The 14,586-nt window shown below is 42.1% G+C and overlaps 1 protein-coding gene across 1 annotated transcript; it reads left to right on the top strand.

Annotated features, from left to right (window-relative positions):
* The first annotated feature begins 648 nt into the window (after window positions 1-648).
* Window positions 649-14,455, top strand: nop14 (NOP14 nucleolar protein homolog (yeast)). Its single transcript, XM_061263236.1, has 19 exons — window positions 649-795; window positions 1,098-1,289; window positions 1,616-1,750; window positions 2,125-2,266; window positions 2,381-2,526; window positions 2,763-2,897; window positions 3,202-3,324; window positions 3,441-3,572; window positions 3,786-4,095; window positions 4,869-4,999; window positions 5,125-5,210; window positions 5,802-5,937; window positions 6,122-6,223; window positions 6,654-6,816; window positions 8,157-8,316; window positions 9,273-9,420; window positions 12,406-12,524; window positions 13,112-13,267; window positions 13,998-14,455. Exons 2-19 carry the CDS (start codon window positions 1,107-1,109, stop codon window positions 14,089-14,091), a joined length of 2,601 nt encoding a protein of 866 aa, XP_061119220.1. The 5' UTR covers window positions 649-795; window positions 1,098-1,106; the 3' UTR covers window positions 14,092-14,455.
* Window positions 14,456-14,586: the final 131 nt, after the last annotated feature.

The raw sequence follows: 14,586 nt of genomic DNA, 5'->3' as shown, positions 1-14,586 counted from the left end.
TGACAAAAGGGTTTGTCATCTTAGGTACATTTTGCTTCCAGTGAATCAATCACGTTTTATTTGGCACATTTTTTACAAAGTATTTGTCACAATATGCTTCAGTTTACCCTGGCCTAAACCCAATAGAGCAAGCCAGAAGCAGTAGTATCAAGCAAACCCATTCACAAACATGAAATAAGTCCTTAAGACGGGTTTCTCATCAGAAGCTGGTGTTCCAGGGGTGTGGGGTAGCAGGCAGGAGCGGGGGAAAGACAGCAGGCTACGGAAGGGGAGCAGTTGTCCAGTAGGGAGAGTGAAAAAAAAGAAAAGAGTTAGGGAAGAGTTACCAGTGAAAATGGCAGAAGTTTACTATGGCAGCATAACTATTGGACGGAGACAGAGAACCCCATACTGGCATGAGAAAGACAAGAAACCTACCCACCTACAAGAGCGTGTCTGTCTTTCTTACATTTTGATTAATTTATTGAGTAACTAGAAAAAATACGTATCGTGTCACATAAAAATAAGGCAGTAATAAAACGATAACAGGAAACTAACGTTACATAGGTCTACAATTTTCAGGCTGAATGTATGTGGAAGACCGCCACTAGACGGCGACAAATAAAATCGCAAGTGATATTTGTAGAAAGAAAAATCTGACCCCCGAACTCTGTCGTTTAGCATGTTGCTTTACAGGGAACGAAAACGTGGGTCTAGCTACGATTAGCTAGGCTCTACTATTTACAATATTTGTTATTTTTCATAACCATAGATAACCAGCATTATAATACGTTTCTTTTGCCGCGTTAGATCCATGTAAGTTGGGTGTTTATCTGAAAATAGAATGGCACTTTTGTAGCTAATGAGCGTAAAAACTTTGTTAATTTGCAAGTTAGCTAGCTAAAATGTATAAATATTGTTGCAAATAACTGGTTGGCTGGCCCTGACGATGCTACGATTCTGTTGAGATGCTTCGTTCTTGATAGTTTAATGTCAATTTGTTCACTTTACCTCGTTGAAACAGAATCTGTGCGTTGCCAGAAAGTGTAATTAGCTTGCAAATATATCTGAAATGATGTTATTTGATGATGTTATGTTATTTGTAATGCATATTTTAGAATTTCCAGATGGGGAAACCCCAGAAAAATAAGAGTGTTGCGGATAAAGTCCGCCGGACAAAAGCCACCACAGAGATACAAAATAACCCCTTCGAAGTGAAGATAAATAGGAAGAAGTTTGAAGTGCTTGGGCGAAAGACAAAACACGATGTTGGCCTCCCAGGTGTATCCAGATCGAAAGCTATTCAGAAGGTAACGTTAGTGTGTTGTTATGAAAATAAATAATACAGTAAAATATCTAAAAATGTGTCTGTTTGCAGTGTTTAAGTCCCGTTTGCTCAGTTGTCATGGCTACCTGCCATGTGAGCTGTAGTGTATTATTTTCTTTCAGTATTGTATAGTCTCAGCAAAACACGTTTTCTGTGTAAAATATGATTATGTGACTGTATGCCAAATTACATGTCAAATTACAACTTAAATTTTACCTGGATGCTTAACAAAATCTAAACAAGCCGTATCCGCATGCCATTCTTACATCCATTCATGTAACTTGGCCCTGTATTCCTTCATTTTTCCAGCGCAAAGACACGCTACTAAAGGAATATAAACAGAAAGACAAGTCTAATAAGTTCATTGACAGGAGGTTCGGAGAATATGACACAAAAATGGCCCCAGAAGACAAAATCTTGAAAAGGTTTGCTCTGGAGAGACAGGTATGTAATTTTCTGCAGACAGGCATGCACACTTTGACTGTTATATGCTCTTAATGATTTAAGCATGTTCAGAGTGTCTCAAAAGGAGAATAATACATCCAAAGTCCATAAAGAGGCATCTAATTCTAGACCTCGATTGTGTTTCCTACTCTGCTACAATAACCAAATGTAAAACAAAATTGCTAAACAGAGGTGTCTATGAACATGATTTGGGATTTACTAAACAAATTATGGAGACCTCCCATGCATACTACTTTCTACTTAGGAATGTATTCAGAATAAGCTATTTTTCTGTGCAAGCTTTTAAGTTGGGGAATGCTTTGCCGGTATTAAATGTGTTTGTTCACATGCTGTGAACTGTCATTGGTCTTAAGCGCACACATGACAAGAAGGACATTTACAACTTGAATGAGGAGGAGGAGCTGACCCATTATGGCCAATCCCTGGCAGAAATCGAGAAGTTCAACGATGCTGTCGACAGTGACAGTGATTCAGAGGAGAAAGGCCTGCTTTCTGGTGTGTGCCATTGGCTGTAGAGAAACGATGTCTTGCTTATTGACTGATATGATGCTCATGAAGGAAAAGCTTTTTTTTTCTGCTGACCAGATGACTGTACTTAATTTCTTTTAGCTGAGCTCACGGCAGCACACTTCGGCGGGGGAGGTGGATTGCTCCGGAAGAAGACGCCAGGGGAAAGGGGGAATGAGGGTGACCAAAGGGCAAAATCCCGGCAGGAACTTATTGAGGAATTGATCATCAAGTCCAAGCAGGAGAAGGTGAGGCCCCTTTCTTTGGTAAAAATTAAATAAAAAGTTGCATATGGGGCCTAAACCTACTAGCCTACACCTGGGAATCTATAATTTGGTTAAGTTTCAAATAAGGCAACTAGGCAACGTGCCGTAGATTTGAGGAGTTAAGGAAGGCTGGATGCTAGGTAAGCCTATTGTTGGTTCCTGTCCCACAAGCTGCTGTTTCTGAAGTGCGGTGATATTGTGTTCAATCTGCTCACCAGAGAGCGCGCCAGAACCAGAAGGAAGAATCACAGGAACTGACTGAGAAATTGGACCAAGACTGGAAATCCATCCAGGCTCTCTTGTCCAAAAAGCCCCCTAAGTCTGCGGGCGATGAGGATGAGAATAAGCCTAAGGTGAAATGGAAAGTTGAATGTACTATGAGTATAATCAAGACTGACTGACCTTTTTTCCTCTAAGTGTTCCCTAAATATGTACTTGTATACATCAATATGGTTCGGAATTCAGATAATTAATTAATTTACTTAAATACTTAAAATTCAGTTCATCGGTTATATTCATCAAGTTATACAGATTCACTAGTTTGTTCATGGTTTCAGTATCAGCATAATTTCACTGTTTCTAAGACTATCACCTTAAACCCAACTTGAGGTGAAGGCTTGTTCATTAAAGGACACGGTGTGCGTGTGTGTGTGGCAGCTGGAGGAATATGATAAGATGGTGCGGGAGCTTGGGTTCGAGATGAAGGCCCAGCCCTCTGAGAAAATGAAGAGTCCGGAGGAGGTGGCGCGGGAGGAGAAGCAGCGGCTCCAGAAGCAGGAGGTAGAGTCGCGCCATTTGTTGGTGCCGCATATGAATTCATCTTAACCACGGTCACGATCTACGTTCATGTTGTCTTGGCATCAAAACGAACTGAGGGTGTTTGTTCTTCCCCCAAGGCTGACCGACTGCGCAGAATGCAGGGTGACGTGGACGAGGGCGAGAGCAAAAAGCAGGTCCACTGGTCTGCTGACGACCTGAACGACGGTTTCATCCTCGACAAAGAAGACAAGCGCACACTCTCCTATCAGGTCAGTGTGGAAACTCCCATCTGCCGTTCTCCGCCCTTCTTCAGCTTTGCTTTTGATTATCAGTCTGGAGGTTGCTGTTCCAATCTCTTAAACTGACTGACTACATCACATATTTGATGTGGTTCATAGAATGAAAAACAAAACGATCAATTAATGCATCATTTCATTTTCTTGACCAGTTTTTCCGTCTCAAACTTGTGTTACCTTTCAAAGGATGGGAAATGGAATATAGAAGAGGAGTTGGAGAAAGAGGAGGAAGAGGAAGAGGAGGAAGGTGACGAGGAGGGTGACGATGAGGAGGGAGAAAGCGGTCAGGAGGAGGAATCTCTGTCGGATGCTGAGGAGGAGGAGGAGGACGACGAAGGCAGCGACGAGGAGGAGGACAGCCACTCTGACCTGGACTCGGAGCCGGAGAGTGAAGGAGACAAAGAGCTGCCAGCCGAACCTTCGAGCTCCTTGAGCGAAGAGGAGAGACTGGCCCAACAGGAGGCTGCCAAAGCAGAGCTTCCATACACCTTCACAGGTACGAGGTAGAACGGGGTGACTTCTGCAGGGGCAGAGTTATTTATGGAAACTCACTCGGGTTCAAGCATTGCAGTGGGTTCAGCAGACGTATGGTTAGAGAATCATTTGAAGCAACATTCCGATACATACAGTATTTTTTTAAATGTAGTTTGTTGTCACTCCTTTTATATTACATAGTCTAACATGTATTTACGTAACATAATGATGAGAACAGACCATTCATCCCAACAATACTCGCCTTTTCCTACTACTAAAGTGTAGCTAATGCTTAGTTTACCTAAAAACTAGCTAGTATCTAGCACCGTATCAAGCCTGGTCTGGAAAACCCCAGTGTCTCTGCCTCCATTACATGACCTGGTAAGCTTATTCAACACTATTTCCATGTATGCCCACCTAGTTCTGCTGACAGAACTCTACCTAAAAAATCCTGTTTACTTTGAGCCTTTTAATATTCGTAAAAGGGATTAAAAATCAAATCGCCCCTGAATCTAATTTTACTAAACTTGAAGAGATTGAGCTTTCCTCATGCTGTAACTTATATACTGGGAATCAGTTTGGTTGCCCTTCTTTTAACCTTTTCCAGGGCCTTTATAGTACTATATCTTTCATATTCAAGTGCATTTGAGCACAGAGCACATTGTTGACTGTATTCTGAGTGGACAACTCTGACAACAGCTATTAATTATGCCCAAATTATGCAATCAGATAAGCATTTCTGAAGCTACATGCCCCAGACAACAAATTAATCGCCAGTGTTCCTTGCTTTCTTAGCTCCAGAGAGTTACAGTGACTTGAAGTCTCTAATCCACGGACATTCTCCTGAGAAACAGTGCCTCATTGTGGAAAGAATACAGAAGTGCAATCATCCGAGTCTAGCTGTGGGCAACAAGCTCAAACTGCAGGTATGGTTTAATAAATGATTCATGAATCTTTCGTAAGCAGGGTAAAATATGCATTTCATTTACATGTTTTCTCTCAGCAGGATGAGAATTGTATTTTTGCAAAAAGAACTATGTATATCTTCCAGAAATTATTTGGCTTCCTTTTGGAATACATTGGAGAGCTGGCCACCAGGAGTCCCCCTGAACTTAGTACAGTAAACAAACTAATCCCGTGAGTATCTGTTTCCCTTCCCCACCCCATGTGGAACTTCTATTTCTCTAGCTCAAACCAAGGATGACTTATGCTCTAAGGAATTAATAGAATTATCAGTTTGATAATTAACAAAATGTCTGACTATCTACTGAAGTAGGCGAGTGCTTGAGTGTAAATGGGTGTTTCAGGACAGAGTAGGACAGGTCTATATGTCTGTTGAAGTTACTACCACAGATACCTTTGCACCAATACAATTTTTGGGCCTGAGGAGGATTCTTACAAGATGGCAGCATTTATTGAGATGGAAGTTGTAAAACTTGTAAATCTAAAGCCTTTTCTTTTTCTATTGAACGAGTAGTATTTTGAAAGTACTCTGTAAACTTTTTTTTTTTTTTTTTTTTTTTACATTCCCTTAAAGTGACAAAGTATATATGTTTATACTTGAGCTTACTGACACCTTGAGGGGAAATGTTAAGTAGAGCTTGTGTTTGCACTGGTTCAAATATCACTCTAGAACAATAAATTTGCTTGTGTGCACTGTATAAACTTTCTACTGTATGCAATATGTTTTTTTGACTGAACTTTATTTGTTTTTGGCGGCACCTCAAGGCAGTTGTATGGTCTCTGTCAGTTATTCCCGGATGCTGCCTGCAAGGCCATGCAGACCGTGCTCAATGACAGTGCTCACGAAATGGAGGAGGCTATAGAGGTCAAAGGTCGAGCATCTTTCCCAGGCCTCGATATGGTACCTCAGATTTTTCATTTTTGCAATGAAAAAATGAATAATGGATACACTCAGATGATTTTATCATGAAAAGTGAATTATTTTTCTGCATGCATGGTAATCCAAATCAGTGAAAGATATTGCCTGTGTGTGTCTGCCAGAGTGTGAGCAACATGGAGGCAAAGTGATTTGTCTTGTTTTTCAGCTCGTTTACCTGAAGATTACAGCGCTTCTGTTCCCCACCTCTGATTTCCGACACCCTGTTGTCACCCCGGCCTTAGTGTATATAAGCCAGGCTCTCACTAAGGTCAGTACTGGTTATTTTCAATGGTTTAATCACTGTGCATTTTAAAAGATGTTTAAAAGATGCATTTCTCTGTATAGTTTGCTACATAATGTCTTCATTGGAAGTCAGACAGTATAGGATATGGTGGGTGTAGAGTAATAGTCCTTTAATGTGTCCCACATCACTTTCATTGGATCACATCATGCTGTATGCTGTATGCTGATTCACCACCGCAGGTGTTGCTGGACTGCCTTCCCTCTCCATGGGCTTCTAAAGGAGCCTATTTTCAGGGGTGTGCAAATGGCGAATGTGTGAAAGTCTCACCTGACAAAGAGTTAAGGACTGTGAAATGTAGAGGTTTTGCCAAACATATCAAGATATGGCGAGTTTTTATGTGCTTTGGGCATATGAATAAGGTGTGATGTTGAAGTTTTTGTGCGTCTCTTCTCAGTGTCCTGTGACCACACTGGAGGAAGTGACCTCAGGACTGGTTTTGTGTTGCCTGGCACTAGAGTACGTTACCCTTTCTCAGCGATTCATCCCAGAGCTCAACAACTTTCTCTTGGGTATTCTCCACCTAGCTGTTCCTTTGAAGAAGACACTGGATACCGAAGGTAACACCTCCTTCATTCTAGTTGCTATAGTAACATTGGTCTGTACTGCTTGCCAGGGCAGCGCTGCTCTATAGACATGCGATTGTCTTGTGGACACTTGCTACGCCTTCAGTCACATGCATTGTACTGTACTCTGCAAGAATGGATATGGCCATAGAAGGTTGATTTGTAGCTCTAGTATACAGTTTTAGAACTGTACTGTCAAATCCTCTTCAGCAGCCCTGCTTCCCCGTCTTCAGACCTCACTGTTAAGTATCCCTAATAGAAATGTGTGATGTGAAATGGCAGAAGCTTTAATGAAAGCCCAAATAAATATAAATAGCCAGCAGCCCACTCCACTAGTGTTATTGCTTCTGCTACTGCCAGCATGAAGTCAGCGCAAAGACGGGCTGATGGCGGTAACAGAGGCGAGTGAAATACCGTTATTGCGATGTCACTTCAGCTGCCATTTTCCGCATTAAGTCCTGCCAGCCTGGGAAAGCGGAGAGGAACCCCGTCAGCACACGCAGCCTCCAGTTTACAAACCTTCCTTGTGCATTAGGCTAATTGGAGTTAATTTGTCAGTGAGTGGGTAGCGAGTCAAATCATTCACGTCGGGAAACGTAAGCTCTCCTGTTTTGAGTGCCGCCTAGTGCATTCTTTCGGTGCTTTCGCTGATTAAATTCAGCCATTGAAGAAGATGAGTTGTTGGGGAACATGGAAATAAAATTGTAAAGGTGAAAATGTTTTTGCTTTCATTGTTTAGAAAGTTTGTGAACTGACAATCTGATTATACTTTAAATGGTATTTTTTTGGCAAGTGCATTAAGGGATTGTCTTAAAAGCTATTCATATAAGTATAACAAAAATAATTTGAAAGAACTTCAATATCTTTTAAACATTGCAGTACCTTCCATAGTTCCCAGTGATTCGACTTTGCTAGACCAGTGCATAACTACTTTAGAAATATTTACCATTCAGATGGTTTAAAATAATTAGTTGTTTTTGGAAACTGGCTACATCAGCATCTTGACACTAAGCATTTACCACTAACCAGAAATGGTTTAATGTCAGCATGCAAATGCTGCTCCTCTCTCAAGGCCTCCATATTACTTCCCAGTGTCAGTTTTTTAACTTCTTGTCCAACCCTGTATAAGTATTTTATCCATCCCATTAGCTTGCCTCTTTTTGCAGTAACAAGCTAATATAGTAATGGTAAGTCTGCACTACATCCAGCTGCCTGTACCCAGCCAGCTATATTTCAGTTTAGACCCTCTTTTAGCCTCTTCTGTTGACCTCTCCTTTTCCTCCCAACACCAGCAGGCGGTGGAGTCACCCCCGTCTCCCCTCTCTGTATTTCAGGTTACCCTGTGGTGCCTCCCTTCAGACGTGTGGGGAAGAACTGTGATCTGCTGGTGATTAGTAAGGCTGAGGGGGCGGAGTCATGGAGCAGAAAGACGCTGCCATTGGCCGGAGTCCAGGGCCTCCGCTTACTGACTGATGTTGAGCGAGACCATTACAGGTGCGAGCCCATTATATCCCCGTGCCACTGCAGTGGAAGGAGTCCTGCGTTTTGTCCAACAAATCTTTTATGTCACATCTTCAACAACTGAGCTGTTATCATGAGCTCATGATTATGATGAGATCAATGCAGTAATGTACAACCATATTTCACAAGGATTCTTCTGATGGCTTTGTTTTTGTAAATAGTGGTTAGATTGTAGGAGATAATGTTTGAAAATGACTTGCTTTACGTTAAATATTGTGTATTATATTGACCATAACTGGTCAATGTGTGAAGGCATAGTAGAACTTGGTCTAAAGCTGTGACCTTCATTCTTGGTCCTGGCAAGCCACAGGGTCTGCTGGATTTTGCTGTTGCCAGGAATGCTAACCAAAAATGAAGATCTCTGAACTATATCTTTGCTTGGTTTTTCTTTTTGAAGATTAAGATGTGATATGTAAAGGGTTTGAGTCCTGGACACAATAAATGCTGAATAGCATAAGCTCTATATTGCCCTGATCGCCCCCCCGGTAATGTGCGATTCTGAAACCAGGCCTACACGCCCCTGCCTTACTGGGGGGGAAAAAATGACCCCTGAGCTTCACAGGGCTGTGTATAGCAGTGCTGTAATTGTGCCGATTCTTCACGGACGTCTGGAGGGGAATTCTGACACGCACGTGCATGCGTGAAGTGTTGAGGTGTCTGTGAGCGAGGATAATTAGTGCAGCTGTGCGATTCCCGGGAGAGGGCAGGAATGCTCCCTGGAGAGCCAAGTGCAAGAGCTGCGGTTGAGGCCTGAGGGCTTGTGGCACAGCAAGACGTAGCATGCTAGCTCTTTGAACCGCTGAGAAACCTCCAGAATAATTACCCGGTTCACCTCTTGATTTGCCCCTCATTACCGCACTTGCCGTTTTGTCGTAGTGTGGTGGGAGAGGATAATGAGCCGTAATGATCAAGGCTTTCTTGTTCCTCAGGTTGTCTTCATTGGCTACCTGTCTGGACCTGGTGAAAAGATGTGTGTTGCTTTATAAATCACTGCCATCCTTCAGCGTTATATTTCAACCCATCAGAATCCTGCTGACTAAACATCTACCAGCGGAGAGCTTCCCTGCTCCCATAAAGGTGACTGCCATGTGCCAGGGATTTACATGTCTCCTCCAAACCCTGTCTTTTAAATTGTGATACACAAGTCCATCAGTGTGTCATTCACTCCAAAAAACTTACAGTATGTTATTGCTTATCCTTGCTGGTTTTCTTCAAGGAAATTCAGTATCTTAAATTATGAATATATTCGCATATATTCCTGGGGTGGCAATACTAAATATCCTGCCTCGAATATCTGTTTTACACAACACTCTGAAAGCAGTTACATTTTGAATGGCAGGATTATGAATGGTTTTGAGTGGTTTCCCCTCCAAGGTCATGTGCCGTATGTATTGGATTAGGTTTAAGGCGGTGCGCCCTGCTACAGGCCCTGTGCTCTGTGCTTTTAGATGTGAAATGAGCAGGTGATTCAGTGGTTCTCAAAATGGCTGCTCTGAATGACCTGCTCTGTGCCTTTAGATGTGAAATGAGCAGGTGATTCAGTGGTTCTCAAAATGGCTGCTCTGAATGACCTGCTCTGTGCCTTTAGATGTGAAATGAGCAGGTGATTCAGTGGTTCTCAAAATGGCTGCTCTGAATGACCTGCTCTGTGCCTTTAGATGTGAAATGAGCAGGTGATTCAGTGGTTCTCAAAATGGCTGCTCTGAATGACCTGCTCTGTGCCTTTAGATGTGAAATGAGCAGGTGATTCAGTGGTTCTCAAAATGGCTGCTCTGTGCCTCTAGATGTGAAATGAGCAGGTGATTCAGTGGTTCTCAAAATGGCTGCTCTGAATGACCTGCTCTGTGCCTTTAGATGTGAAATGAGCAGGTGATTCAGTGGTTCTCAAAATGGCTGCTCTGAATGACCTGCTCTGTGCCTTTAGATTTGAAATGAGCAGGTGATTCAGTGGTTCTCAAAATGGCTGCTCTGAATGACCTGCTCTGTGCCTTTAGATGTGAAATGAGCAGGTGATTCAGTGGTTCTCAAAATGGCTGCTCTGATCCGGCTGCCAGGGTCATTGTAAGGCAGCTAGTGAGATGGGCTTGCTGACGATCAGCCCCTCTGACTGCTGAGTTCACTTCCATGGGTGCTGCAGTCTTTCGGATGTGCGTCATCTGCCGTTAGCGTCCAGTGATATAGTGCTTGTTGAGCTTCGCAGTCCACGATGAAGTGCCTGAGCAATATTGCCAGAATTAAACTGTAAACTGTAAACTGTAAATGGGCTTTTGAATAATTAGATAGTTAAGATGCTTGCCGGCAAAGAAAGTTGTAACATGCAGTTGAGCCCGTGTCTGAAAAGCAATATATCTCAATATATCTAAAAATGCAGATACCGTAAATCCTCAAATTGTGGCCGGGGTCTTTTATTTACTTGGGCTGCACAAAGCACAGGCCTTTATTTGAGGCAGGCTTGTATTCGAGGCAGACCTGTATTTCTTATTAGGCTTCTGTTGTAGAATTTTATTCTTAGAAATAAAGTAAAAGGCTACACTTAAAATGGGCCAACACTGTTCAACACTTCCTGTAACCGTTCAGAAATCAATTAGTGTAGGCTAATCAGGAACACCGTTTGGTAAGTCATAGTGTCAGTCTTAACAGACTTAGTTTATTGCAAATATTCTCAAACACAATAAATCACATGCAAGTCCAGAATCCATAAAATAACAACTTGCCAGACACGCCTTCATGAACAATAACAAATTAGCATAGATAACAACACTTTAAGGATCTTTTTTTCCTAAAGTGCGTTTTATTGTGAGACATGCGTTTCGTTTGGAGCAGCATACCGGTAGGCTATCAAAAGACTTTCGCTTTGGTTTGGGATTTAATCTACTTTTGGACTGTTTGATTCTATTGCTAAATGTTGGGACTGATGGGCACTGAAATCCAGGGGGTATTTGATGGTTCACTGATAAGTTTTATGTAGTTGAAAGAGTGTCGGGATTTCCACACGTCTGTTTATTGCGAGCCAAGGCAGCCGCTTTCATTCATTCATTGAACGTGCTGTGCTGTAAATACATGGAAACCTTATTGCGTAGTCAAGTAGCCTAAATTGAGTTAATTTTTAATTTTGCCTGATTAACTTTTTATTAAATTCGTAGGCTGGAATGCCTCGCGGCAACAATTGTGTTTAAATGTATACTGCTTCAGCCTTTGGCAAGCTACTTAGAAGGGGGTGGCAAGCGACTGGTAGCTTGAGAGCAACGTGTTGGAGACCCATGGTGTAGGACAACGACTTTTCATTGGCAACAGTATTAAACCAACCAACAATATAAAATATTAAGAAGAGCTCTTTTATTTCATTGAGTTAAATCAAAACAATGTCTTCTAGTGCTCATGGACTGATAGCCCTACTGCTAGGCAATATTACCCCGGCTTGTATTTGGGGGCCGGCCTTTATTTGTCCGAATCGGCTACGCCCCCGGCTATTATCAGATGGCTGATGGCAGATGGCTGGAATTAACTTATCCTAAATGCAAAACACACAAAATGTGGGTGTCTAGAAATACCACAACAACATATCCAGTGAGTTTCCATGCTTTTTGGTTTCGACTTTTCCACCAATCCTCACCACGCACTGTGACCTGATGTGTGCTAGTACTTATACCTTGTAATTAATGCAAAAACTATGTTTGCTGCTGTCACCCATTATATCGATTGTCTATAATTATATAATAGCATTTATTGGTGGAGTGCCACTATAGTTTGTTTGCCATGTTAGCACTGATTACAGTATATTTAGCTCATCAGTTTGTAAGTTTGCTTCAGCTCATAATGAGATATTATTGTCTGATTTATGCCTCAAGTTCTTTTTTTTAAAAATGTTGCTACAGTAATTATTTTAAGCTCTTTGTTTAACTGTGTTATTAATGCTTATGTTTGTTTTTTTGAAATTTGAGATTTCTGAAAGCTACTTTACAATCTCTTCTGATTCCAAACTGGTGACTGAATTTATTGACAGCATAGCTTTGTAATGTTTGTAGAAATGTGAACGCTCTTAATTCGTTTTTTTTTCTTCAGGACCTTCACAGGGAAATACTGGAGTCTCTATCCGGTGCCCCAGCACTGCAGCCTCCGCTGGTGTTCGATAAAAAGAAGCCCATTCCTTTGAAGCTGTTTACTCCCAAAATTGTCGAAGTGTAAGTTCAATACCTTTGCGTTAATACCTTTTATTTATTTCTATGTATTAGATTTACCAGTCCAAAGACATGCAGGTTAGGCTGATTGGAGAGTCTAAATTGCCTGTGGGTGTGAGTTTGTGAGTGAATGGTGTGTGTGCCCTGCGATGGACTGGCGACCTGTCCAGGGTGTATTCCTGCCTTTCGCCCAATGTATGCTGGGATAGGCTCCAGCCCTCCTGCGACCCTGTTCAGGATAAGCGGGTTAGGATAATGGATGAATGGATGAATGAATGATGAATCATTTTCATTGTTAATCATTGATGTCCCAAAGCTCCCCAAGATCCCCAGCAAGAATTCCCAGTGTTAAATAACCAAGTATACCTGATAGCCATGCAACTGTGCTTAGAACCGGTTGGTAGTTCATTTTTTACTCAGGTTGTGCTGTCCAATTTGAAACGAATATTGGTTTTGTGCATGCATGCTGGAAATGATCCCCCCCCCCCCCCCCCCATTTGAACCCACCAACGAAAATTGGTCCCTCTGAGAAAACATGGGGAAAAGGTTTTATTTATTATTAATCTGACACCATCTCTTTCTCTCTCCAGCCTGGACTACGGAAAGAAGCGGGGCAGCTCAAAGCAGGAACGGGAGCGCGAGAGGCTGACGCACAAGTACAAGAAGGAGTTCAAAGGCGCCCTTCGGGAGATTCGCAAGGACACAAAATTCCTGGCTAGGGAGAAACTCTCGGAAATCATGAGCAGGTACAAACACCTCTGAAGTTTCCATCTGTGAATAAGTAAGGTCTTTGGCTGAAGGGCAAGCTCTCACTTGACATTTTGACTGAAGGCTTGTGAACATTTTAACTGTAAATAAGACCGCTTTGGAGCTGCTGTAAGGTGTGTTTCTTCACTTTGAAGGAGGTTAAGCTACTGACTCCTATAGGCTTTGAGTCTTTATGCTAAGCTAACATGTTATGCTAACATGGAAACCGAGCTAGTAAAGGCACAAAAAATTCAAATTAAATCAAACATCTCGTCTAACTCTGGGTAAGTCGGAAAAGAGGTATATTTTCCAAAATGTTGATTTATTCCTTTAATATTTAAATGAAAATTGCATCTGGATCCTGCTTCAGGGCATTATTGGAGTGATTGCTCAGGTGAAGGTACTGCAATGGGCTTTGCTGTATTGGGTTGTATTATGGCGTAGTGGTTAAGGTAAATGACTGGGACACGCAAGGTTGGTAGTTCTAATCCCGGTGTAGCCACAATAAGATCCACACAGCCGTTGGGCCCTTGAGCAAGGCTCTTAATCCTGCGTTGCTCCAGGGGAGGATTGTCTCCTGCTTAGTCTAATCAACTGTATGTCGCTCTGGATAAGAGCGTCTGCCAAAATGCCAATAATGTAATGTAAACTGTGATGTTAGATTATTGTATCTGACACAATGGCTGTATGTGTCAGTGACCTTGAAAATGACCTTGCTGTGTGTTCCAGGGACTCGGAGAGGAAGAGGAAGGTGAAGGAGCTCTTTGGCAGTCTGGCCACGCAGGAAGGAGAGTGGAAAGCCCTGAAGAGGAGGAAGAAGTGAGAGGATTTCACAGAGGTGGAAACCGGATCCCTCTGACTAAGAACAAGTCCAACAACTATAGGGCCAGAATAACTGAGAATCTACCATGCTGTGCTTTACAGCTCTCAGGCCTGAAAATAAGATCAGCCGCCAAAATGGGCAAAGGTTAAATGTAAATCATTTGTATGAACCCGAAAGATTTTCTTCGGACCCACCTCAAAAAGACATTTCCGTCAAAAATGAAATTTTATTTTAATGTGCATGTATGTTTTTTTTTATTTTTTAGGAACAGCAATAACACCATTTCCCATGTTAATGCTTTCAACTGTGTGTAAAAACTGGCTAAGCTGAAAGCCCTGTTTGATTAAAAAAACATGTACAGTGATGGACTGCTTCATACGAATGCGTATTAACACACACTGAACTATTTAAAAATCCCTGAGGCCCCCCCCCCAGACAGTGACTAGAATGGACAAACCAGGCCAGCTGGATGTGCTCAAGTACAAGCTTTATTAA

Source organism: Conger conger, chromosome 12 (assembly GCF_963514075.1).
Source record: "Conger conger chromosome 12, fConCon1.1, whole genome shotgun sequence".
Taxonomy (NCBI): domain Eukaryota; kingdom Metazoa; phylum Chordata; class Actinopteri; order Anguilliformes; family Congridae; genus Conger; species Conger conger.
This window is presented reverse-complemented; position numbering and strand designations above follow the sequence as displayed.